Raw genomic sequence first — 27,687 nt, forward strand, 5'->3', positions numbered from 1 at the left:
AAATAAACTGCAGATAAAAGTGTGTCCATAAGTTCTATACAAACAATAGAATAATTTGACTTGTTACACTTTTAAAAGTCAACATAAATCTTTTTAATAGAACTCTGCTTGAGCATCCTGTGCATCCATTTTTTATTTTGGATTGTGATACAGATAATCACATTACAATAGGTTAAGGTCATTTTGGACAAGTAATCCTTTGATTTTCTGAGGGGTTCACAATGGCAGTTAAAGGGTATTTTGAGATGCCACAGACATTTTTGCCACGGAAAATTCTGATATAACCCTGAGAAAAAAGATCAACAATTAATGTGATAGAACTTCTGCAATGTAAATGTAGAAAGGAAAAGTTAGCACCACGGTATTTCCTACATGAATGCGAACACGCAATCCCCATTATTGTCCCTGGCCCTCTGCGATGTGAGGGGTTAAAGTATAAATAAATCAGAGTGCAGACCAGGGTCTAGTTATTTTTAATTCCAGCTCCTTGTCAGCCATGGATCCCATAGGATAATGAACCCTTAATGTAAATTATACAGACATTAAAAATACCCTGCACATATAAAATGTACACAGGTAATGAAACTTTATAGTGATTTCTAAGATCCCTAATAACTTACTATAGGTGGTACTTAATCTCTTAAAATACACAGATTTCATTGAAAAAAAAGTGAAATAGTAATAAAGCAGATGGACATGCTAACACATCGACATATAGATACACTCAAACATACACTAGTATAGACACATACATACATAATTTTAATAACACAGTTCTAGTTATATTTATGTTTCTTTAATAACATCATTGTTACCTTATTATTATTTTTTAATTTACACCTCCTGCTACACCCCAAACTAAACATAACATCAACCCACATGCTTTGAATGTATTTAGAAAAATTATTCAGGCTTAAGTGAGGTATCCTATGCCAATCCTGTGTCTTCTGCTATATGACTTCTGCACACCTCGTGGAACTGACCAGGGTGTGAGTGGCCCTGACCATGAGACATTCACACTTTCCCCAGCTCCATGATATAAGCAAAAAAATGTAGACTCCCAATACATCAGCTGCAATCAGTAATCATAGGATTGGAAGCCTTAGTTACCATTCTATGGTAGGTGCTGCAGATTGGGAGATGAGTAACATGTATAACCAGCATGTACTGATGTCAGAACACAATGGGCGTGATTGTTTAGGAAAAGGAAAGCAAAAAATGAGTAACTTTGAACCTTGGCAAAACCATGTTGCAATGCAAGGGGTGCAAATGAGTTTATTATTTAGCACAGAAGGAAAATAGTGGCTGTTTTTTCATTTAGGACGCAAATACCTAGCTTTACTTTTACACTGACATTAAAAGTTTATTTAGAACATGCTCTACCCCAATTATAAATCTGTCCTCACGTGTTAAATTTACCTTCTCCTCCAATGCAACATGGTTTGCCAAGGTTCAAAATTACTCATTTTTTTGGATCTCCTGCGATCCTGCACTTATATTTGAAATTGATCCAGAGTAAGCAACCGCCAATCTGTTTCAATTGTGAAAATCCCCCCAGACTCAATATTGCAGTCCTATTTTTACCCTATATCCACTACTATCCTTCATTTTAATTAACGGTCGTATCCCTGGATACACTTTTCTAAAAATTTGTCTAACCCTTTCTTAAACATATCTATTGAATCTGCCATCACAACCTTTCCTGGCAATGAATTCCATATCTTGACTGCCCTTACTGTAAAGAACCCCTTCCTTTGTTGGTTGTGAAATATCCTCTCCTCTAACCTTAGGGGGTGACCGCGTGTCCTGTGTATAGTCCTTGGGGTAAAAAGTTCCCATGAAAGTTCTCTGTATTGACCCTTAATGTATTTGTACATAGTAATTATATCTCCCCTTAGACACCTCTTTTCTAAGGTAAAAATGCCTAAACTGGCTAACCTTTCCTCATAACTTAATGACTCCATATCATTTATCAATTTTGTCGCCGTTCTCTGAACCTTTTCTAGTTTCAAATTATCTTTTTTATAGAGTGGTGCCCAGAACTGTACTGCATATTCAAGATGACGTCTTACCAACGATTTATACAGTGGCAAAATTACACTGTCTTCCCTTGCATCTATACCCCTTTTTATGCATGCCAATACTTTGTTTGCCCTTGCAGCTGCTGCTTGACATTGAGCATTATTGCTAAGTCTACTGTCCACGAGCACTCCCAAATCCTTTTCCATTATAGATTCCCCTAAATTAATTCCTTTTAATTTATAGATTGCGTTCTTGTTTTTGATCCCTAAATGCATAACCTTACATTTATCTATGTTAAACCTCATATTCCATTTGGCCGCCCAATCCTCCAGTTTATTTAAGTCCCTCTGTAGAGAAGCTACATCTTGCTCTGATTTTATTATCTTACAGCGTTTAGTGTCATCTGAAAAAATAGATACTTTACTCTCTAAACCATCACCAAGGTCATTAATAAATATATTAAAAAGGAGTGGCCCCAGCACGGAACTTTGAGGTACTCCACTTAAGACTTTTGACCAATTAGAAAATGTTCCATTTATCACAACTCTCTGTTCCCTATTCTCTAACCAGTTTTCGATCAAAGTACAAATTTTGATTACTAGACACAGTTCCCTTATTTTGTAAACCAACCTGTTGTGTGGCACTGTATCAAAGGCCTTTGCAAAATCTAAGTAGACCACATCTACTGTGCTGCCCTGGTCTATAGTATCATATGTAATAAATGTTGGACCTCCCTGGTTGTCTCTAATTATGGCCAGAAAGACTGAACCTCAGTGACTTTGAAATATGTTGATTTGTGGGTGTGTTCAGCACTTGCTAATGTTTTGTGAGCAATGGTGTTTAAAGTATAAGGATAAACATTATCAGTGAATGGCAACAGTTGGTGGAAGCGCATACTTGAGGATTGTGACACCAGCGTATTAATTTGTGCAAGTCACAACAGACAAGCTACTTAAGAGCAATTGACTGCATTTTTCAGCCTGCGGTGCGTACAGTCAGTTTACTAAAAAACAGTTAGATGAGAACTCCAAAGAACAGGATATCATAATCAAAAGCATAAAACAGTAGATCACATCTGTCAATGCATGTTTGTGAATTCAGTGGTGCAATTAGCACAGGCAATGGACTACACAGCAGTGGAGGCAGGTGATCTTCTTTCTTTCAGCAGTCTAAATGGAAATGACAATAAAAAATGCAAATAGAAGGCCGCACTTTATATAATATATCTGTGGGTCTGCTGTTTGTATGATGTGTGTATTTCTATGAATTTGTGCTAAATGATTGCTATTTAATGATTTATTATGTGTGGAAGTGCATAACACCTTCTATATCTATTGCTTTAATAGTTTTCTAATGGTAGAAATTTTTAGTCCATATAGGCAGAAATCATTGCTGATTTTTGTTATTTCTCTGGAAACTGGGTCCAAGTTATATAAGAAAAATCTAAAGCCAACATGTCAGAAATTAAGTAATTTTCCTAGTGTTTAACTGAAATTGTTTAAGTCATTGCTTGAGTTACATATAACCTATAGAAATACTTTAAATCTAGTTTCCAAAATCTTCCAGTAGATAGAATTAGACACATGAGTTATAAGGTAGAGGAGTTACTGGACAACAGATTTATGGACATTATTATGTATTTTTATGTAATATGTATTATTGTATTATGGTCAAAGCTGTGAGTTTGGAAATATATAGGACATTACATGACAGTAATACTTACATTTTCTCCCCAATCTATCCCCCAGCTGTTTTTTGCGATCCAGTAAGGTTTTTTTTTATTATCTGAATAAGAAAATGAATAAATGTGAAACGTTCCAACTTAATCACTGTTGTTAGAGTTTCAAATAGGTGAAATATGCAAAAATTCTGTTATCTTGAATACAGTAGGGAAGGCCCTCTAATCCTGGCCAAGACACTTCACCTTGGTAGAGATTGGGTTGCAACTATACTGGTGATCTCACGGCAGAAAATAGTGTAGTCCTTTTAGTACATGTAGCAAGTGTACGTCTCCGTAAACATGGAGTACTTTCTGTCCAGAACCTACAGTGACTGATGTCTTGTTTAGCACTTACACCATCAGGCATGACAGAAATTCAGCAGTCATAGAAATGACAATTCACATGGCCCTTTCCTGTGACATACAGTTTGGATCTCTATTACATGGTCAACTGGTGAGCGACCACAAAAATGATGTTGCGTTCTATTGAATTGGACTGAATAGAGTGTTGATACTCGGCTTTCAGCTGCAGCAATAATGAGATGCTATGTTATGATCCAATTATCATATTCAATTCACAAAGGGCTCCTTGGGGAATTTCATCTATATCCCACATGAAGGGAAGGTTTTAATAAGGGAGAGTGGTCCAAAATTGGCCAATCCATTTAAGTGTAGATTCACATAGATGAGTCTTTATGGTGTTAAAGCTCTATGCAAACTGATCACATATAAAGCTATTTTATATATGCAAAGTCATAATCAACATGTACATGTTTCATTACTAATGTAGCAGGGAACTATCATATAATTGAAAATCTAATAGAGCATTCATTACAGCAAACCAATACATTTTGGGATTTGGACATTATTTAATGTCAAAAATGTAAACAAGATATAAATCAGACTTTACTAAAAACGTCCAGGTATATAGAACACACATCATGATTTTAAAAATCTGACAGCAGCAACTGACTAGTAAGAATCTTATAATCAGATATACTGTGGTGTGAGCATACACTTGAAGAAATAATGCAATTTTTTCCTTTACAGTCTGTGAACCTTCACACAGGCAGTTATGTTATAAAGCAAAGAAAATGGTAAACAGTGCAGTACAGTATGTGGGTGAGAGGGATGCATTTCTATATCACAAATTTGGATTTAAGTTACATTTTATCAATTGCTCCTAGGAAAATGAAAATAAGCATTAGGATTTATTTTTACCTTTGGCATAGCCCACTAATAACACCATGTGATCTGTAGCTGGCTTACAGCTACCTGGATGAAAAACTCCCTTGTTGTAATACTGAAAAGACATAGAGAAGAGAGTTAAATACACACAGAAGTGGTTCTATAGAAAGGGATTTGATGGTCAGAGATTTAAAAAATGTTACATGCATATCTGCTGTTTATTTAGCAGAAGGTTTAAGAACACTCCTGCCCTCATACTCACCTTGAGGAGAGTGCTGTTAAGACAGACAGTAAGTGTTCCTTTGTTACCAAGATAAGAAGCCATTTCTGTAACATAAACCAACGACAAATAAAAATATGCCTTTCAGGAATGTAGCCATTTTCATTCTTCATTATCATTATCCATCTGTGATAAAATTAGTAACTCTATAATTAAAATATGTAAAATGTATTGTTATTTTAAGAAATGGAGGTTACTGCTATTTGTCTTTATATGGCTAGAATTTTGAACATAAATCTGAACTTTTACTGTTTTTTTGTAACCTACAACTTTTATAAAGTCCATTTCTAGAAGAATCTATAAGAATCTCTTCACTCCCTATAATCGTTGGCTATACACATACCCAGCCTCATTTTCATCGTGTTGCTGGGTGTTGCAGCAGGATTTGGAAAGGGACTGAATGGGAGGTTTGAAGGAGAAGTAGGAATCGAGAATGACCACTAGGCAGCAAACTTAAGAGACAGAAAAGAGAGCTGTTATTAAATTGTGTTATCAATACAGCGAAAAAGGTTGGGAGGTGAGGGAACGATGGAGGAGTAGGGGGATGAATTTTTCAGGCTTGGGAAAATTAAGTTCTAGGACATTCAAGATCAGATGGCCAAGAGACAGCAGGAGACACAAGATATAAGGGATGGGGAGAGAGGTCAGGTAAAGAAAGATAGATTTGGGTTTCATGCATACAGGTGGAACTGGAAGTCAAATTATGAGGTCACCAAGGGAGGGAAGTGTAGAGGGGTCCAAGAACAGATCCATGGGGAACTCCGACAGTTAAGGGAAGAGGGGGTGTGGAGTAGGGTGTATAGACTGAAAAGAGCGGTTGGTGAGGTAAGGGGAAAGTGTTCCAGAGGCCTATAGGTTGGAGAGTTTGCAAAAGGATGGAGTGGCCACCGGTATTGAAGGCAGCAGAGTGGTCGAGAAGGATAAGAAGGGAAAAGTGTTCCTTACATTTAGCGAAAAGAAGGTCGTTAGTGACTTTAGTGAGGGCAGTGGAGGGAGTGAAATCTGGATTGAACTGGGTCAAGAAGGAAGTGAGATGAGAGAAAAGAGGTGAATGGTTGTAAACAACCAGTTCGAGAAGTTTGGAGGCAAAGGGAAGCAGGGAAATAGGACGATAAACAGGGAGACATAATCAATGGACAGTTTTCTTGAGTATGGGGGACATGAAAGCATGTTTGAAGGTGGAGGGGAAAGTACCAGAGGAGAGCGATAGATTGAGGAAGAGGGCAAGGTGGGAGCAGTCCTTAGAGAAGAGAAGAAGAGGTAAGAGGTTATGAGGTTAAGTGGGCAGGTGGAGTGGGTTAGGAGGATAGAAGGGTGAAGATACCAGAATGAAGGAAGAGAAGGTGGATGGACTAGCAAGTGGGGGTGATAGTGGGGAGCAGGGGTGGAGATAGCATCCAAAGAGAAGTGTGGGAGGGGGACCAAGGTGGGTAGGGAGGTGGCAGAGGGTGAGACAAGAATGGACTGATGGAGAGAGATATCATGACTTATGGAGGTGAAGTAAGTATCAAAGTCAAGAGCAGAGAGCGAGGAGGGGAGTGGGGAGAGTGGATTAGTGAGTTGAAGGTTGCAAAGAGTTGATGTGGGTTGGAAGACTGGGAGCTGTGAAGTAGGACTGATAAGAGAGGAATAGGGCAGATCTGTAAGAGGAGAGAATTAATTTGTAATGAAGGAAATCAGTATGAATGTGTGTCTTCCCCCAGAGCTAGTCCGCACTACTGGAGCATTTTTGAAGATATCAGGTAAGTTTGGAGTTCCAAGGTTGAGGCAGGGATCAACGATGATTGATAGTGACAGCTGGGGCGACATAGTCAAATGCTGTGGTAAGGGTGTGATTCTAGAAGGAGATGGCCTGATCAGTGCAAGAAATTGTGGTGATGGGGGGAGGAGCAAGACCAGGGTGGACGAGAACATGGTAGGATCAATTGTGTCCAGGTTACACATGGTGAGAGTACTTTATAGGGGATGGGAAAGGTGAGCAAGGTGGAAATTAGCTAAAAGAGAGGAGAAGGTGGTTAGAGAGAGGGAAATCTGAATTGTTAAAGTTGGAGTCAGTGCAGAGGTGGGAAAAGACCAGATCAAGGGAGTGGCCACTGTTTTGTGATGGAGAACAGGTCCACTGAGAGAGACTGGGAGAGGAAGAAAGAAGTTTGCAAGCAGCAGGGTCAGAGGGATTGTCTAAATGAATATTAACATTCCTCCAAGATTAGGGAGGGAAGGTCAGAGGAGAAAGAGTGAGGGAGCCAGGGGCGAAGTTATCAAGGAATTAAAAGAGGAGACCAATGTTACTGTAGATAACAGCAACATGGGTGGAAGAAGCGGATGTAGTATACCTCAAAGGAGGAGAAAGAGAGGGTAGGTTAAGAGGAAATAACCCTGAAAGAGCAATTAAAAAAGAAGGATTCCAAAGCTACCTTCTTGCCAGCCCCCTGGGTATGTGGGATAAGGAGAAGCCCCCAAAAGAGAGAGCAATGGGAGTGGTGGTGTCATCAGGGGATAGCTTGGTTTCAGTTATGGTGAGCAGGTTGAAAGATCTAGAGATAAAGGAAATGGATGGAGGCAAATTTGTTACATACTAACCTGGCATTCCAAAGACCACATGATAGAAGGAGAGCGGGAAGAGGAGAGATGTAGATAAGATTGTTGGGGTTGCTGGAGTGCAGGGGTGGGCAGGATTTTGAGCTAGGGGGTGACAGGTAGAGAGGGTTGAAATGGGATGAGAAACAAAAGTAGGAGGTTACAATGCAGCCGGCAGGGGAATAGGGAGAAAGGGGAACAGTAGTTTGTAGACAAGTGGAGATGGAACTGATTTGGGGGACATAGCTGGGAGAGGCAGGAGAGAGAAGAAGTGTTGAAAGGGAATAGAATTGGGGGGTGGGTGGGAAGGGATAGGAAGAAACAAAAGAAAGCAGAGAGAAGAGCTGTGAGGGAGACTGAAGAGAGAAGGCATGAGATGGGATAGGAGGAGATAGGGATATACAAGGGAGGGCGCAGTCAGTAATAATGGGGACAGAGGAGCAGAGGAGAGAGAGGGATTACTAAGGGATTTACACTAGGAATTTACACATGCATTAAAAAGTGTATTTTTTTGCCTAATTTTATTAGCAAATCCAGGCCATTATTAGTCCTTACCTTGCTCATTTTGTGGAAGCATTATAAAATCATGTATCCATCCTGCTTTTGCAAACTTGTTACTCATACAAGTGTTTCTTACCCCTACATATGGGTAGGCCTCATCAGTCGCCAATCCCCCTGTATGGAAATTAAAAAAATGTTTAGTATTTATAAAGTACATATGAGAAAAAGTTCTTCCTACTGTAAATAATATTATTATTATCCTTTATTTATAGGGTGCCACAAAGAGTCTGCAGAGCCATACATAAAGCATACAGCAAAAACAGTATAAAATATTACATGACATTACAATATATTGCAGACAAAACACAGCTAAGAATAGCCATAAAGGGCAAAATAATGCAAGGGTGTCCCAAAACCGCTATATCTAGAAAAGGGATGGAACAAATGAGGGATAATAGATCAGAGCAAGCTGAACCTGTGCCCAGAAGCATAGGCACAACTACCAGGATTACAGCCAGTAAATGAGGAGCAAAGACAAGAGAGTTGTGAAGACCATGGGCATACAGCCCAGGGAGGAGGTACAAAGTATAGCTGGCCTGCAGAAGGCAAAGATAATGATAGGATCAGGACAGGAGGGAAGAGTGCCCTGCTTGCAAAAGCTTTCAATCTAGAGGAAAAAAAGTAGATAAACAGGATGACACATATGAGTGAATCAGTATAAGGAGAACTAGAAATCAAATCAGAGAGACAGAAACAGTGTGGGTGAGACGAAGAAGAGAGCATGAATGAGGGTGAGGTATAATTTGTATTTGTGAAAATGCACACGAAGACGGGAGATTAAGAGCTTTGGGGATTGTGTAAACAATGGGATTGTCGGCTTTAACAAATAGGTGGGTTTTAAGAGAGCGTTGGAAGCTTTGCAAACTGAGGGATAGTCTGATAGAGCAAGGGAGATCATTCCAGAAGTGGGGGCAGCATGAGAGAAATCTTGGATGCGGGAGTGAGACGAGGTTAACAGAGGAGGGGAGGCAGCGGTCATTGGGCGATTGGAGGGGGCTAGAAGGAGTATGTATGGAGATAAGGTTAAATATGTAGAGAGCAGAGGAGTTGGAAAGAGCTATGCAGGTGAGGGCGAGGAGTATGAAGAGGATTCTATAGGGGAAAAAAACCAGAGTAATGGCATGGCATAGAGGGGAGGCAGAAGAGGAGCAGCAAGTGAGGTAGTTAAGTCTTGCTGCAGCGCTGAATATAGATTAAAGAGGAGTGAGATGGATGTGGGGAAGGCCAGTCAAGAGAAGGTTGCACTAATCAAGGCGAGAAATAATCAGAGAATGGTGTTACAATACTGGTATGCCAACTCTAAGATCTGCAGAACCAGCTTGTAAAGGTCTTTACCTACAGCAATAGAGTTTGAGTTCCCCAAGCAAGATCTATGCACAGAATGAGGATGCAGTCCCGCATTTCTGCTGGATCCTAACAAATGGATTAAACTTTTAATGGCATCGTGGGAGAGGAGGGTCTGATGCAAACGAAGATGCAGAGGTGGAAGTGACAGGAGTAGGCAAGAGATTGAATGTGGAGGAAGAAGAAGAGGGAGAAATCAAGGATGACGCCCAGGAAAAGAGGAAATAGTGTTTTTGTCAGCAGTGATGGAGAAGAGGGCAGGGGATAAATCTCTTGAGGGAGGGAAGGCAATAAGCTCAGTTTTGGCAATATTAAGCTTAAGAAATGTTTAGGGAAATCCAGGAGTAGATAGCAGAGAGGCAACAGGACACCAAGAGAGGATTGAAGGGGAGAGGTCAGGGGATGAAAGGCAGATTTGTGTGTTGATGGTATTGAAGTGATACTGAAGGCCAAAGGAGCTAATAATTTCACCCAAGGGGGAGATGTACAAAGAGAAGAGCAGGGGGTCAAGGACGGAACTCTGAGGGAACCCTACAGGAAGTAGGTATGGGTGGAGGAGGAGCCAGAGGTAGAAACAGAGATAGAGCGGTGAAAGAGATAACAGGTGAATCAAGAGAAGACAGCATCAGAAAGGCCAATGGTGCAAAGGGTGCACAGCAGGAGAGGGTGGTCTATGTGTCAAATGCCGCAGAAAGGTCCAGAAGGATAAACAGGGAGAAGAGGCTTTTGGACTTGGCAGATAGAAGATCATTCGGGAATTTGGTCAGGGCAATTTCTGTGGAGTGGAGAGGTGGAAGCCAGATTGGAGACGATTGAGAAGTAAGTTTTCAGAGAGATAGCTGTGAGGTGGTTGTATTCAAGCTGCTCCAGTATTTTGAAGATAAATGAGAGGAGAAAGGTGTAGTGGTAGTTAGACAGAGAGGTGGTGTCAAGATTGGGTTTCTTGATAATGGGTGAGACAAGGGGGTGTTTAAAGAATGAGGGGGAGATACCAGTTGAGAGGGATAAGTTGAAGAGTTGAGCTAGGTGAGAGAAGGTGATGAGGAAGAAGGTTCTAAGGAGGTGTAAGGGGATGGGATTTAGGGGACAGGTGTAGAGGGGGCAACAGAAGAGAATAGACTGTCATCCATTGTAGAGAAGAAGGAGCACGAGGCCTGGTTGCACGAGGAGGGCAGTGTGGTAAGGGGAGCAGGAGAGAAATGGCAGGAGGCAATTTCCTGTCTGATGGAATCATTTTTGGAGGTAAAAAAAAAAGGCAAAGTCAGGGAGCTGGGAGTAGAAGGTGGCGAAGAGCTGGAGAGAGTTTGTTTGGCAAGGCACAGGGCAGAGCGGTAGGAGGAGTGGATGAACTTGAAATTAAGGAAGTCTGCCCTGGAGTGAAATTTCCTCCAGTGGGGTTCGCCACACATGAACTTTTTGAAGAAACCAGGTAAGTCTTAAGTTCCAAGGTTGGGATTTGAATGGCGGATTCAAACAAAAGTGGCATGGATAGCAGAGTTGAGAGCTGTGGTGAGGGTATAGTTGTAGATGGAGGTCACCTAGTTGGGACAGGACAGGGTAATAATAGAGGAGAGGAGAGTTTCAAGCAAGGATTAGAAGACATCAGGGATGAGGGTATCAAGAAGGAGGGAAAAATTGGGCAGAAGTTGATGGATGAGCACAGAAGGGTTATCAATGGGTATGCTAAAGTTGATTAGGATGATGGAAGGGAGGTTAGAAGAGCAGTAGAGGAGACAGTCTGCAAAGTTATCAAAGAATTGGGAAATGGGGCCAGAAGGCGGTAGATGACTGAGACATGGAGAAGAATTGGGAAGAAGAGATGGATGGAGTAGTTGTAAGGGAAGGTTCACAAAGTACAATTGCTGGAAAGGAGGATGCCCACACTACCACCTGGACAGTCAACAGGTTTGACTTGGGTGAAAGGGAGGCCCATCATGGGCAGGACTACATGATTGAAATTTATAAGCTCATTACTGTTAATCCATAAACTATATTTTTGCCTTTTAGTAACATTCTATTGTGTCAACCTATGTGTCATAGTGGATGTTAAACATTTAGAGGAAGTTGCACTGCTATATACATAATGTAGGTTACTCCCAGTTTTTAATTCCTTTATAAAGAGAATATATCTCACCTTCTTTCAGCACAGTTATATATGCATCCCATGCATATGCACCTCTACAACCAGCATCACATGGTCCACAGTCTATAACCTCTTGAAAAAAAAATCAACATATTTTAAATAATGTGAAGGTTTGGGGGATGGGAGAAAGCAGACACTAGGGAACACTGCTAAAGGTTGATTTTCCCACATTTTTAAAATCAACTAAAATTGCTACAAATCATCGCCTAGAAAATGTGAATTCACTGAGCTGTTAAACATAGGGTTTTTTTTAAATGAATGCATTGTAGTGATTTCCATTTTTTTAAAAAACAAAACAAAAAACAATTTAATTTTATTACATAGGTATTACATTCTATCTTTCATTCATTTTCTTTCCCATTCATTTCAGTTGACCATTAAGTTCAGTCCTGGAACCTTCCCTACCACCCTGGCGGCACCGGTGTCAACCACAGTGGTTTTTCACCCGTTTGTTACACATACCAGTCCACTCAGGAGTTTTAATGACAAAATTAGATATAGAATCGGCTTTCAGACGCCTTCCTCTACACCCAGAGTCATTCCGTTTCATGGGTTTCAAAATACAAATACTGGATACTATATTGATAGATGTCTGCCCATGGGATGTTCAATCTATTGCGCTTTTTTTGAGGCTTTCAGCTCTTTCCTGCACTTGTGTGTACAGGCAGGGACTGGCCAGCGAGACGTTGCACACTACCTCGATGATTTTTTGTTCGTGGCCCCCCCCCCATCCAGACATCTGCTCAGATACATTGTTTGCTGCTAAAGCTCTTGGGTGTTCCGATAGCTCACAAGAAAACGGAAGGGCCTTTAACACAACTATCTTTTCTCAAGATCGAGATTGATACGGTTGAGGGTTGTTGTCGCTTGCCAATGGATAAAATTAAGAAATTAGAATCCTTAATTACAGAAGTTCTGTCCTCTCCATTCAGTAAATTGCGGCGGATCCATTCACTACTGGGTTCTTTTAACTTCGCCTGTAGAGTAATACCCATGGGTAGGATATTCTGTAGGAAGTTGCAAATAGCCACAGCTGGTTTCGCCCACACATCCATGTGCAACTTAACGAAGAGATAAGAGGGGACTTGAAGGTTTGGCTACATTTCCTGCGGGATTTTAACGGTAAGAGGATCTGACCCTCCCCCCAATTATCAACCAAAGAGATGGACTTGCATACAGATGCATCAGGAGCTAAAGGTTTTGGCGCTTTCTAACAGGGCGAGTGGTGTGCCTCACCATGGCCTCAATCTTGGAGAGTTAATGGCTTGGTACGCAATCTCTTAATGCTGGAGTTATTCCCCATCATTGTGGCATTGGAATTATGGGCTCCCAGACTCAGCGGTCATAATGTAGTGTTCTGGTGCAACAATCTTGGTGTAGTGCAGGCAACAAACAAGCAGAGCCTAATCACCACCGGCGGTTAACTTGCTTTCTGTATTAGTCCTGCATTGCCTGGAATACAACATAAACTTTCAGGCTCGCCACGTTCCTCGAGTGGACAACAGTATCGCAGAAGCGTTATCTCATTTCAACTGGTGTCTCTTTAGAGTACCTGCCCTTCACGCATGGTCCAACGGTATAACATGTCCATTTTATGTTTGGCAGTTGGTCGAGCCGGCATAATGATCCTTGCAGAAACATCCTTGGCCCCGTCCACTAGCCAACTTACCGCTTGGCGTGGCAGCGATGGGCCCTTTTTTTAACAACTCAAATCAACAGAATGGACGACTAATCCTAATGTTGATGGAGTTCATTTGGAGGCAATATGTAGGTGGGGTTTCCAAAACATCTATGGCCTCCATGCTCGTGGGCATCTCGTTCATGGCAAAATTGCAGGAAGTTCAAGATCCTAGCAAGTCCTTTATCATAGCAAAAGCTCTTAAAGGTTATGCGAAGTTGAGGCCCATGGTAGCAGATACTAGCAGACCGATTGACCTTAATGTATTGTCTAGAATCATCGCAATATTGTGTGAGATGACCTCGGATCAGCATCCCTCTTTAGTACCGCTTTTTCATTGGCATACCATGGGGCGTTCAGGGTTAGTGAGTTGGTCACCCAGTCCAGAGTTTCCATGGGTTCCCCTCTACTAGCTAAACATATCGTGCTACATTCCGAGTCCATACAGTGCAAAATCATCAAGTCCAAAACAGATCAGGCAGGTAAGGGTCATTGGGTTGCCTTACTGCATCAAGCAGATAGGTCCATTTGCCCTGTGTCCCTGTGTCATAGATTAGCTAGCATACATCGCAGCAATGTTAACATGTGGCTAGCACTCCTGGATAGTTCCCCGGTAACGAAATTCCAATTTCAAGCGCTGCTAAAACGTTCACTAGTTCATGTCTGTCAGATTAGACCCTTCATTATATGGTACACATTCTTTCCGAATTAGGGCAGCTACTGCTGCAGCGGCCAAAGGCACCTCTGGTCTGGAAATTCAAGCCCTTATTAGGTGGAAGTCGGGCATTTACAAGAAATATATTAGACCTGATAATTAAGTACTCTATGTTTCCTCTCTTTTCACCTGCTCTTTACTTCCTCTCATCTCATTTCTTGGCGGTGGACACAGGACTCTGCTGCTTGCCATTTTTAGCGGGAGCGTGAAGGGATTTTTTCCTGTATTTCCCACGGATCAAGGCTTGATTAGTGGTGTGCCTCTGGTGTTCTATGTTTTTTTTTTTACCTTCATCTGTGTTGCCGTCTCTTTTCTTTACCTTCCTATGGTTCTTATGTTGTTACACTTATCTATGGCTATGTCTTATTATGTATGCATGTGGTAGTATTTGATCTATTCTGTGTCGGCCTCAATACATAGCGTAGGTGGGTTGTCCTGGCATTAGGGCCCTAAGAATTGCTAATGCTTACGGTACAGTGAGACGCAAAGATTTTTAGAGCCTAGGCCTGTTTTGTTCAATTTTATTTGTCATGTGACACGGTTTCTCATATGTTTTTTTATTTTTAGGTGTACACAACAAGGAGACCCAAGTATGGGTAGTGGGACAATTCTAAATTTTTTGGGTGAGCAAACATGAATTGTCCCTTAGCTTGTCTTATTTTTTACATTCGGTGCACGTTCGGTGGATAGGAAGACAGGGTTTGAAATGGCACTCCCTTATACCAGTACTGACACAGGAGACAGAGGGTCATGGCGTTCCGGATATATTGGGCATCCACCTAGGTGGCAATGATGTATGGGTTTGCAAATCGCTGGATTTGATTATTCGTATAAGAACGGACTTGAGCAGTATTGTGCAAAGGTGGCAGTCAGTAAAATTATGTTGGTTCACTGTTGTTCTCCATTTGGCATGGAAGACCAGTATTCCCACTTCCACTATGCGAAAAATTAACCAGTCAGCAGACAAAGTTAGGAGGTCATTAGGAGGGATAGTCATAGGTCACTCTTTGCTGAAAGTAGACGCAACTCACTTGTTTAGACCAGACGGTGTTCACCTATCTAGGGAAGGTTTAAGGTTTTTCGTTGACCAGATATTGTGGAAATTGAGAGCTGTCGTTAGGTCAGTTAGTGGCGGTCCTTGAGTCTGTTAGAGAATCACGGCGGTGGGTGGGAGATCATCAGCAGTTTGGTTAGCATGTGGTGCTGTTTAGTGTAAGTTCAAGGGTAACTACCCCTCGTTGAAGTCACTAGACTCTTGATCAGCCTGTATTGAAGACCCCTTGGCAGTATGTATGTCGGGAATGCCATTGTCGAGGCCAGAGGGGGGCGTAGGCAATCCTCATGACAAGTTAGCACCGGCCAATCGATAATGTATATCCTGGGTTGGTGGTATAATGGTCTGACCTTTCCACCTTTATTGGTTATTGCAAAATTTCCTGACTGCTCTGCTCTCCCCATCACATGTTACTCAATTTTGTTTAAATAAAACTATATTCTTCTTCCAAACCTTATATGTTGTCAGTGTTTATTGATTATTACTAAGTTGTTGAAGAATGTAATCTAGTTTGGTGTAAGGAAACGCTATACATTTTAATATGATATTGCCCCTGTAATATATTTATACAGTCATATCGCCCTATAATATAATACAATTATATTGCCCCCTTCGTATACTGAAAAATAAATTTTGCCCCTTAATCAAAAAATAATGATTGCCCCATAGTTCATAAGTCAGTGGTGCCCCTCTTATGTTCTGAAAGGCAAGAAAGCTCAAACAGCATGTTTGAGCTATATAGCCAATCAGAAGCAGGTATAAAAAAACTTGTCTTTTTTATGACGGTTTTGACTAAACCTCCGGCAGTTTAGCTGCTTTCGGTCGCCAGCCATTTAACATTCCAGCCTCAAACTGCCCTATAGTAAATGCGGCGGTTTGGAGCACTAAACTGTTGGCGATGTGCAGCTGTTTAAAACCGCCACCAAATACGATTATTAGTAAATCTACTATGAATCTATGGTGGGAGATATCACTCGGGTTATACACCACTCTCTTGTTTTAAATGGAATTGCTTAGGTGATATGTGAGCTGTAAGTAGCTGCACCAGATCTAAACACTATCTTAAGATACAAGCAAATTACTTATTAGCTATAGATGCGTCCAGAGCATAAAGGCAGCCAACATCATCATAAACTCGCAAACTTGCAGCAGGCCTATGGGACGTGCTAAGATGTTCCTTCTAAAAGGCGGATTTTAAAGATATGTCCAATTCAAAATGAGACACATCTCTAAAGGGCATGGTTGATTTGCGTCTCCACACCCTTACTGTGCTTAATTTAAACCTGAATACCCCTATCTCGTTTCTTCAAGCTCAAGGGGCCACAACTGCAAGATATGTGTAGCTCGAGATACGGAAGCATCCTGTGCTTTTGCGGAGTGTGACAAATTTTACATGTTGCAAATGGACTTGCGTCTAACTCTAAATTGGGCCCTATATGTTTCATGCTAAATGTGGTGAGTAGTGATTGTAATGTGATAGCTCATAACCCAATGCTCTGAGACTTACGTTGCACTGATAAATTTCTCGGATGTCCAATAATCCCCCACTGCGCCTCAATGTTTCCAACAGAAGCAAAAGCCCAACATGAACCACACTTGCCCTGGAAAAATATATTGAGAAGGAAATTTAGTTTAGTGTATCAAGTGTTATAAAATACTTATTTCATACTATACATATTTTCAGTTTGTAGCTAACCAAACTATTTGGTATTTAACAGATATAACAACTTTTGATATGATTTTTTGTTAAAAGCCAACAATGGTTGTTACAGCAAATCAGACGAAATTTCAGGACCAGGAAAGAAACACTGTATAACATGCACAACAAGCAGTGAATTCACTTGCACAAAATGGACCTGATTCTTTAAGGAAAGTAAGTAAAAAAAATGAGTAAGTTTTCTCCTGAACAAAACCATGTTACATTGCATCCTGGCTGTTTTTTCATGTAGCACAGAGGTACTTAATAGCTTTATTTTTACACTGAAATATAAAGTTGATCTAGGACATGCCCTACCAACTATAAACCTGTCCCCACATTTTAAATTTACATCCCCCTCCAATGCGACATGGTTTTGCCAAGGTGCAAAGTTTCTCATTTTTTTGGCTTTACATGCCTTAATGAATCAGGCCCAAAAGAAATGGGGTTTCCGGAACACATTAAATTATAACTTTATTAATTCACTTAAAAGATAAACTAAAAATGGGAAATGAAAAGTATGTGTAAAATGGATTTTAACCTCCAAAAGTGCTGATTAAGTGCACCTAGCATAGAAGAATATAGTAGTAATACAATAGAACTATATATGCTAGACCTGTTTGTATTTTAACCATCTGTACAGGCTTTGAACAATCCCCCCAGGTTGTTTCTGGTACCTTTTTGCCTGCTATTTTCAGTCCTTTGAAACCAACCGGCCATAACCATCACTGACATCATACCCCACCCCAGTTATTTCACACACATCTTTTGCCACTAGCCCATGACTCAAATCTATTGTATTGTGTGAGGTTTACCAGGCTTCACTAATATTAGGAGAAAAGAAAACATGGCATCTCTAGTGAGTAGTGAGCGCATCAAGCAGAATTACTAGCAACAATATAGAAAATGGGTGAAGTCCTATAATAAGAATATTTTGTATACATTTGTCTCTTACTATTTAGTTTAGACATATGTAAATGGAAAACAAATAGGGTTGCACCCCCCTTACCAGTATTTGGATGCAACGCTATTAGCCCTGTCCCCATGCTATGTAGTAAGTATAGCTATAAGCCAATATATATTACTAGCCCTATGTTGTATCGTCAACAAAAATTGTTTATAAGTCAGTCGGGTAGTCAATGCATCCGTGGTCTCTATTGAGCACAGCTTTGTGTTTTCTTTAGGTTTTCCTACTTGGATTGAAAGTCATCATTCTCTCCTACCAAGACGTGACTAGCTAGAAAATTCGGATTTGTGTGATCCTTTAGATTGGTTGATACAACATATGCTAAGCTTTGTGAAAAGACAAAGAAACCATGATGTTTATAGTTTCAATATCTATTATAAGTGATATGTCTCTTAACCAATCTAAAACAGATGGTCTTGCCTTTTCCACAACTCTGACTATCCACAAAATGTCAGGGGACCACTATCTGTTAATAATATATTCAAACGTTTAGTATTTTGCTAAATCAATCAACAAATTATTATATTAATATTTACTCCCTCCTTCAGAGAAACTAATAGCATTTAATAGTGTATGTTTACACCTATCTTTACTGTAAGTGGTTCAGCTAGTGGTTGGTTTATTCATAAACACTTCTTTTGAACATCTTTCTCTTTTTAAAGTTTCAATAATTGCCACTTATTCTCAAGACTTCCCCTATTGGCATGTCCTTTACTTATTCTTAATGTGTACTCGCTGAAGAAATATGGGTGTATATTTACTAAACTGCGGGTTTGAAAAAGTGGAGATGTTGTCTATAACAACCAATCAGATTTTAGCTGTCATTTTGAACAATCCACTAAATAAATAATAACTAGAATCTGATTGGTTGTTGTAGGCAACATCTCCATTTTTTTTCAAACCCGAAGTTTAGTAAATATACCCCATGGAGTCAGATTTCGTTACTAATAACCTTACATTTATAAACTCAAGCTAGATCAGCGAAACGCGCGTTGGTTTCACTGATTCTCCCTCTCTAATGTCCAATACATATTAGATAGTAGCTGTAATCCTATAGTTAGGAACTGTTAGACTCTTATACTTATGAGAATAGCAAGGTATTGAATGTCCGGAGTGATCTAGATTTTAAATGGAAACATCGCTAACCGAGTGTAATCTGTAGCGTGCATTTACGATTTACCACTAGAAATTGAATGAGATAGATCGTAGTGATGAGCTTGATTTGCTCACTTAAAGAGGCACAAAATTTAAAAGTATGATGTATGCTTTTCATCTACTTTAAAAAATCGCATGAGACAAATCACATTGGAAGTATACCGTGTGACAGACATATAATGTTATACATCATAACCATTACATAATTATGTGTGTTCGCGATCTATCCCACTAACCTGGATGAAATAAATCCTATAAATAATGCACTTTGCTACATAATCACAATATTACAAGCACTTTGTGACAGTTCATGTACGGAGCGAACTAGTACTTGATTAAAATATTTGATACAGGGACAATACCTGGATTTTACATAAATGATCTTTGTACATTTTGTCCGCTCTTTCAATTATCAATGTGATCATCATAATTACGATCTACCTGCTTGTTACATATAGTGTGCATAAGAATTTATAAACTTCAAGGGGATGTTTGGAGAAATAATTAAACCAGCCAACTATGGAGGACTCTGATTAGTCTCCAACCTCATACTCACCATAATATTGATTATAATATAGACTACCATTTTATATATATAAATAAGGTTAGTCTGACTCTAATATTCAAGGAGGAATCCCACACACGGCATTGTTCTTTTAATAAAGCTCCATTTCAGACTCCTAAGGAATCACATAATATTCTCCACTATATGAACAAGAACAACCTCTCCCATTATGGAATATGAGGTTTTGGAATCTAGATAATTGATTTTGAATTTAGGATTCAGCTTTTTGATATACTCTTACGGGATTATAATTCTTCTTTACCCGTAGAAATTTCAAATTATGGAGACTATTGAAGGGAGAATCAACTTAATCATTTTTAATCACTTGTATTTTATTTTATATTATTTTGAATTTATATTTCGCTGTGATTTTATAAGTAATTAATAAAAGTTATATTTTAACATTGGAGACTCTCACACAATCCCTATCCCATTACATGGATATGAATAGTGCATCTCCCTAAAACCCTTCTTTTTCTGTTCTCTTTATTACTTTAATCTTGCCCATGGGCTACGATGCACCCCTCGTCTAATGAGGAACCATAATTTTGGAATTATTATTACCTCGAGGGTTCTCTTCACTCCATACATTTGGTGCGACCGCATCCACTTCCCCTATCCCTGTTACTTGATTTATAAAATCAAAGAAACTATTTGTTTTGGTAAATTCTAAGTTTTACATATGATTTTCATTTAGCACAAAGATTAATTCTCAGCTTCTTCTCAGGGTCACTCCAAGTCATGAATCTATCATTTATATACTGAAGACCAGTGGTCAAAGTGTAAATTTAGAAGTGGCAGTATGTCAATTTAGAAGTGGCAATATGAAAAATGTAACAGGAATGTAAGTATATGGAATTTTATAGTTTACAATAAAGGCAGGAGCAGAGGTGGTGGTATGGCATACCACCGTATACACCCCACTTCAACCACTGCTGATGACATACATTCACAAACTCTGCCATAGTCAAAGTTTCTTTGAACACAAATATCTGTCTCTACTATCCAAAGTATATGTTGGTATACTTCTATACATAGAGTTGATTCCATTGCGGCATCCTGTTCGAGCAGGACTGAAATGGCCTGCATAATAAATATATTACTATCTTCATGAAACATAATAAGGAGATCCCTTCTCTGAAATAATTTGGAAGATTAGGTTGTTAAAACATAACCATCAATTTTAATCTGGGATTGGTATTTCAGCATATATAACCTCTAGATTTTTCTAGGGAAATGCTTGGGAAACTCTTTTACTTCCCAAGTTTTTAATTTATGTTTTACCAAATTAAAAAAAATTATATTTTCATTTCTAACTTTAGAAAAACCTTTTTTTCCTGAATCCTCATCCCCTTTCCTATTCCTCCTATACACAAATGTGTACACTCACAACACAAGTGCCTCTTTTAATTTATTTTGGAAACCCCTGATTTAGACTGTAGCAGCAAGAACATTGAAATTTTGTTCATGGAGGTTCTACACTTTACTGCAATCAAATCATACTGTCACTGACTGATTAAAGGCACAATCCTGTTTGTAACCATGAATAGGTTCTGAAAAACAACAATACTGTATGTTTGAATGCAGTACTGATTATACTTCACTTTAGCAGTATTCTAGATAAAGACATAGTATATTTATTATTTATTATTAATTTTTATTTATAGGGCGCCACAAAGTATCCTCCGTACAAGGACAAACAATGGCACAGTACAAGGTGAAACAACACAGTACAAGTAACAGTAAGCACTATAACTCTGGGGGCTCAGGCACAGCATGAAAGAGAGGGAGGGAGGGGAAAAGTGAGTACAGGCAGGTAACTATGGCCCAAGAGGGTGGGCACGGATGACAGGTAAAGAGTCACTGAGAGGAGCGGAGAGAAGCGAGAGGAGACAGAGGACAGAGGGACTGAGAGGAGGTGAGCAGAGTAGCTGGAGAGCGCAGTTAAAAGTGATGGAAACAGGAGGTAGGAGAGCCCTGCTCAAAGGAGCGTACAATCTAAAGCAGATAGTTGACTAGTATGTTGTGTTGTGTATAATATGTAGCTAATATAATGTTGTATAGTCCCTAGTTATGTTTATGCTAAATTGATTCCAAGTACAAATAAGAGAATAGGTACAAATAATATAAATGCAGAAAATAAATGCATTACCTGCATTCGTGCCTCTGGGCAATACATAGCGAAATGGTAGTTGTAGAAGTCAAATTGTAATTCAAAAATTCAAATTGCAGCTTGCTGTGCTAGCTTCCATGCAATGGGGTGCAGTGATAAAACAGGGCTGCGATAGAAGAGAGGCTTTGGTGTCTAAGGGGATCCTATGGGGGCATCAGTTGTCTGAAGGGACTCCAGGGGTAGATCGGTCGCGTGTTTGTACCATTTCACGATGCACTGCCCACAGGCAATGCGTAGTTAATTTTTAGTTTTAGTTGGACAACTCCTTTGAGAACAGACACTGCACAGACTCTGATGTATATTTTTCTAGCATTGAGACAGTGATGTTTAAGTAATATGTTAAAGTGATCTATGTATTTATCACCTGATTTTTGATGTCTGATATTACCCCGGCTTTGCGCCAATCACATGTTGGGTATTCTGATGTAGCCGCTGTTCTGGATTCTTTTAAAGTAGTTGGAGGCAGGGCACCAACTGGTCTCAAACTGTACCTTCTGAATTCCTCATCTATGGAGAGGATACCATATTTAGAAGAAGAAAACAACAACAGGAATGGTGTAATAATGAGCTATGTACTAAGATTCATTATCAGTAGGGAAGTATTAGGCAAGACACACAATCAACAGACATCTAATGAGACATATAACAGATATTATCACAAAAAATAAAGACAAATGATAGTATTGATATCCTACCTGTGAGGTCACTAAACTTGGTTACACCATACTCTGCTGTCCCTTGTTCCTCTTTTTGTAAGCGCTTTGCCACATCCAGATTTTTGGAGAAAACAGACAGCCGATACTGAAACTCTTTAGTAATGAAAGGTGTGAGAGATAAAGCATGATCAAGTCAACCAAACTAGATATATTAATATTTTTTTTATAGATTTTTGTTCGTATTTTAGATTATATCCAAACCTAACCTTAACTAATACCAGTCCCATGTCCAAGGCTTTTCTGGTGACATAATTCATAAGATCGCATGAATTTAATCTAATGATGTTACTAATAGCATCATATAAGTATTATTATATAACTGGTCAATAACAAACATAATTTTATATGCCATCCACAAACAGATTAAATTGCTGGCTACGAGAGGCCAATCATCAACATGGTGTCTGGCTGCGCACATTGCCAGCCATTATGGTAGGGAATCTCAGCTCATTTTCTGAGCAAAGATTCGAGCAAGAACATCGTTGTGATGTGTCTCTGAGGACGTTCTGAAAATACATCGCGTTGAATTAAATCTCCCCCTAACAATTTAATAAATCAAACAAATCACATTAATAAATTAATGTAAAGAATATCTACAGCTAATTAATTATTCCCTTCTAAACTAAACTTCCCTAGAGCGTGAGTCAGATCCATGAAAGGAAAATGTCTGCCATCTCATCATGGACTTATAACTCCATGTATGGACACATCACCACTTTACAGCATTGGGCAAGGGACTTTAACAACTGTTCAGGTGCACTTCTTCTAGCAAATTGATGTAATTCAGTTTTATACTTGAAAAAAAGGACATAATTCTTTTTACTATACTATCTATGACGCACATGCAACCAGCCATTCACATGATGTAAAAGAAACTGTGATTCATCAGACCAGGCCACCTTTTTGCATTGCTATATGTTCCAGATCTGGTGCTCATATGCCCATTGTAGGTGCTTTCATCAATGAACAGGGGTCGGCATTTTTGTGCTGTACAAAGCGTGAATCTAGTGACTGGGCAATGCATTATTAGGTTAAACACATTTACTTGAAAATCTTCTAGAGAATCTGAGGAATTTCCTTCATCATCTATAAGCTCATCTGCCAGTCTTTTCTTCTTCCTGTATGTACCTCTTAACTGCCAATGTTGATTCCAAAGAGTTTCCAATGTTTGTTTTTCATCCATATCAACTGTAAAGTTTTGTCATTACATTTACTTACAAAATCCAATGCCTCTCTACAGGGGCGGGCTGGCAAATTTCAGCCCGGGGGGCCGCACAGGCGGCCGCATCACATGACACTCAATGCGGCCATGTCATTGGTGACGCGGCCGCATCGCGTGTCATGTGATGTGGGCGCCTGTGCACCGCTGGTAATCAGTTTACCGGACAGCACCGCTTGCATCCACGGGGGGAGGGGGGGCTGCCCAAACAGCGGTTAGCCTCAGCGGCCCAGCCCGCCCCTGCCTTTCTGTGAACGTCATCAAATGTTCTTGTCTGTTCCTTCAACTTTATTGTAGCTGAATCTACTAAACTCTATGCAGTAAACATGTCTACACCACTTGTCTGTAAACATCTCGATAACACCGCTGTAGTTTCAAATATTTACAAGTAAATAAATGCTGTCAACATTGTGTCAAACTTTAAAAGACTTTGAAGTAAAATATTTTCTTCTTGTTTTGTTTTTGCATCAAACTTTTCTGAATCGTGTATCATTGATAAGCATGTCAATAGATTTACAAAAGTACTGACAGCGGCATCATTAAAACGCCAAATATAGTTATTGCTGCATTGGATTTTCCTGACAATCTTATCTCACCAATTAGCTTTAATCATTTCATTTTTTCTCGTCCTAGATGTTTTCCAACAACTTCTATCCATACAGTTATTCTCGTGTATGATATTTTCACAAACGTTGCTAAATTCTGGAGCAACTTGAAAAAAGAAACTGCACCCAAGCAACATTTTGTTTGTTCAGTTATCATCAAATTCAAGACATGGACATAGCACCATATATGAATATGCTGATCAGCCTCATCAGTAATTTTACTTTGTAAACCATTATACTGGTCCTAGTAGCTTGCAGCTCCATCTGTACTATTAGATAAAAAAGATCCCAAAAAATGTTTAAGATGCTGTAATGTTTCAGTCAATGGGGCATAGTCAATTAGCTTTTCGGTCCGTGATTATGTGCGGCTGCATGTGTAAAGTGACAATACAGTACCGCAACATTGCGGATTTCCCATTGCAACCCTATGGGGTGCACACGGAAATCTGCAATGTTGCAGTATCGGGACTCATGCAGCAGAGCGTAATCACAAACCAAAAAGTTAATTGAATATACCCTAATATATCAAAAAGACCCTGGGGTAAATGTATCAATCTGCGGGTTCTTCAACACCCGCGTGTTCAGCCTCTTCCGCGATTAAATTTCAAGCGGCGCTGCATTGTAAAGGGAAGTTAACCCTTTACAATGCAGCGCCGCTTGAAATTTAATCGCGCAAGAGGCTGGACACGCGGGTGTTGAAGAACCCGCAGATTGATACATTTACAACCCTGTCTTGTACCGTCATTACTTGGCACAACTGAAAGTAGTCGCTCAGAGATAACACCTTTAAGCATATGCCGAGTAATAAGGCTAAACTGATTTATGCTTTTTCTTTTTCGTGCTGGTAGGGGTAATACTTCTGAAATTAAAACTTAATTAAAAATACTCCATGCTTGGAAAAATGAACATCTACAATTAAATTTGAATCCAGCTTTCGCCATAAATTGGCTATTTGTAGTTTTGCATTTAATAATAATTGTAGTTGTTAATATTATTGTGTTGCTGTATACTGCATTTTGTTTGTAAACTGTTGTAGTGTATTGTAACAAATTTGTACAGTACAGTGGCGAGGTCCATTATGAATTTCTGCTAGAAATACATAATGGACCTCGCCGCAGGAACACGTCGATGGGAATATCTATTATGGGTGCATCTATTATTTACAGCAATTTTAACAATCACAGTAATATTAACTGCAGAGTAAATAAAAGGTATCATTATTTATTGAACTTGCATTATGTGTATATATTATTATTTGAGACTGCAGCTTAAATATGTATACTACCTAATATTTTTGCACTAATTTTATACAATGAAAGAAAATGCATTATGTTTAAATTAAAGGGCATATGGCCACAGTATATAAAAAAATATTAATAAAATACATACATTTTATAAAACACATAAAACACAGCAAGCACGATGTGAAGAGCTGAGGAAGCGGACTTAAACTGAGGCCGATGCAATGAAAAATAAGTGCTGTCTTTGCAATGTGTGCAGTAGTTCGATACAAAGCTGTCTCCGGCTGCACGTCAAGATCCCAGGCTGGGATTCCCAGCTAAGCTCCATTGCGCAGTTGCAATAGTAAAGATCCAAGCAACGTATGCGTTGGTCTCACATAACCCGAATCAGAATTATTTTTTCAGAGTTTATTATATTCTTAAATATAAAGTATCCTCGAAAAATGGTTTTATTTAAATAATAATCCAATGTAAATTTTGGTTGCATGCAGTAATAATATTGGAACTTATATTATATTTTCAAGCTACTAAAAGGTCATTAACATTTTCAACATATTGTCTAATGTTTAAAGGGGCCCACTGCATCAGGGGCCCACAGGGCCCACTTGCCGTAGGGCAAGCTGACACCCTGGCCAGTCCGCCACTGACTGCCAGATCTGAAATTGCAAGTCTGATTTTTACACATGGAAAGAATACAAATCATGCAACGCATAAAGGTGTAGTTTTCAAAACTACACATCAAACAATCAGATAAAAGTCTAATTTAGACATGGTTCTGATCAGCGAGAGTGCTCAAACCCTATGTTGAGTAAGCTTTACTGGCTGTCAGAAAGGGGAAGTAAAGAAAGAATGAACTGTGGTTTTTTTTTTGGTTTTTTTTTTAAAGTCCCATCCTTTGCATGCTGAAAAATCATTGGCAGGTGCAGTTTTATGAATTGATCGGTTCAGTGTGAGTTTGTTAGATTTTTTTTAGATATTATTGCCATTATATTGAATTTAAAATGATCATATATACATAGTCACTGCTTTATTGTTCTTTGTCATGTAACTTATACTTAAACTATTATACATCTGATGTTTGTATTGCTCCTTTTTGCTCACCTTTAAAACTTGTTTGTGTGCACTGCTCGGTAAGATCTATGCAAAGATTAACTGGCAATGTGAAAGATTTTCTATTGCCGCTTGTTACAGCTATAGAAAATATTCTCTCCCTGCTTAACAATACAATTTAGCCAGCACAGCTGAGTGATAGTCAGCTCCCCTGCGATACTGGCTTGCAAGTGTAAGGCTGAACTTACCTCTTTCACAGGGGTTTGCAAACTGCTACACATCAGATGTAGTTTGGGTTTTCAGCCTCCAAACAGAGCACAAATCTGCATCTGATGTGTAACCTTTTTCAAACTGCAAAAAAACCTGACAAAAGCCAGGGAAGCTGAAACACGTAGACGCTCTATACAAAATGTAATCCAGATGTCTGAGTACTTACCTTCTTGATTTGTGTAGCTCTTATTAAATTGTTTCATAAAATTCTCAAATGCTGACTGTAAGTAAAGAGAGATCAAACTTAATTAATAAGTAAATTAGAGATATACACAAACACACATATATACAGTGTCAATTATTCAGTAAGTATGTTTATCACACACTAGCAATGCAAGAAGTGAAAACTACAAGTGGTAGAGAGGGTGACAGAAAATACAATAAAGAGAGAAAATACAAGTATAATAGTTTCAAATGTGACCAGTCACCAGTTTGGAGCTCCCTGGGACCATACTTGTGAAAACGACCATCAGGACAGACAGAGAACCCAGAAGAGGCATATTGAAACACAATCACTAAGGTGTGTATAGAAGTATAGACTGGTTGCAAGAAGTAAGTAAGAGAAGGACATTTAGTTAGTAGATGTCTGAAATAAAAAAACGTTGCCACAAAAGGAAACCATGACTAAAATTAAAATGTGCAAAGATGACGTCAAATATCTGTGAGAAAACAGCAAAACTGAAACATTTTAATGACTGTCTGCAGCACAATTTTTGTTTCCCTCCCTATAACTTTGGTGCTAATGCTA

At 39.3% G+C, this 27,687-nt stretch overlaps 1 protein-coding gene and 1 long non-coding RNA gene across 2 annotated transcripts in view; one reads left to right on the forward strand and one right to left on the reverse strand.

The window, feature by feature from the left end:
- LOC142104128 (uncharacterized) overlaps positions 1-27,687 on the forward strand; it is a 76,315-nt gene that overhangs the window by 14,475 nt on the left and 34,153 nt on the right. The window lies entirely within an intron of this gene.
- On the reverse strand, positions 116-27,499 carry LOC142104126 (cathepsin W-like). Its single transcript, XM_075188626.1, has 11 exons — positions 27,368-27,499; positions 27,106-27,160; positions 22,534-22,647; positions 22,203-22,345; positions 16,790-16,883; positions 11,827-11,907; positions 8,343-8,462; positions 5,193-5,257; positions 4,964-5,045; positions 3,746-3,807; positions 116-286 (listed from the first exon to the last, which is right to left on the reverse strand). The coding sequence occupies exons 1-11, from the start codon at positions 27,437-27,439 to the stop codon at positions 179-181; spliced, it is 996 nt and encodes a 331-aa protein (XP_075044727.1). The 5' UTR covers positions 27,440-27,499; the 3' UTR covers positions 116-178.

This window comes from Mixophyes fleayi, chromosome 10, assembly GCF_038048845.1.
Source record: "Mixophyes fleayi isolate aMixFle1 chromosome 10, aMixFle1.hap1, whole genome shotgun sequence".
NCBI lineage: Eukaryota > Metazoa > Chordata > Amphibia > Anura > Limnodynastidae > Mixophyes > Mixophyes fleayi.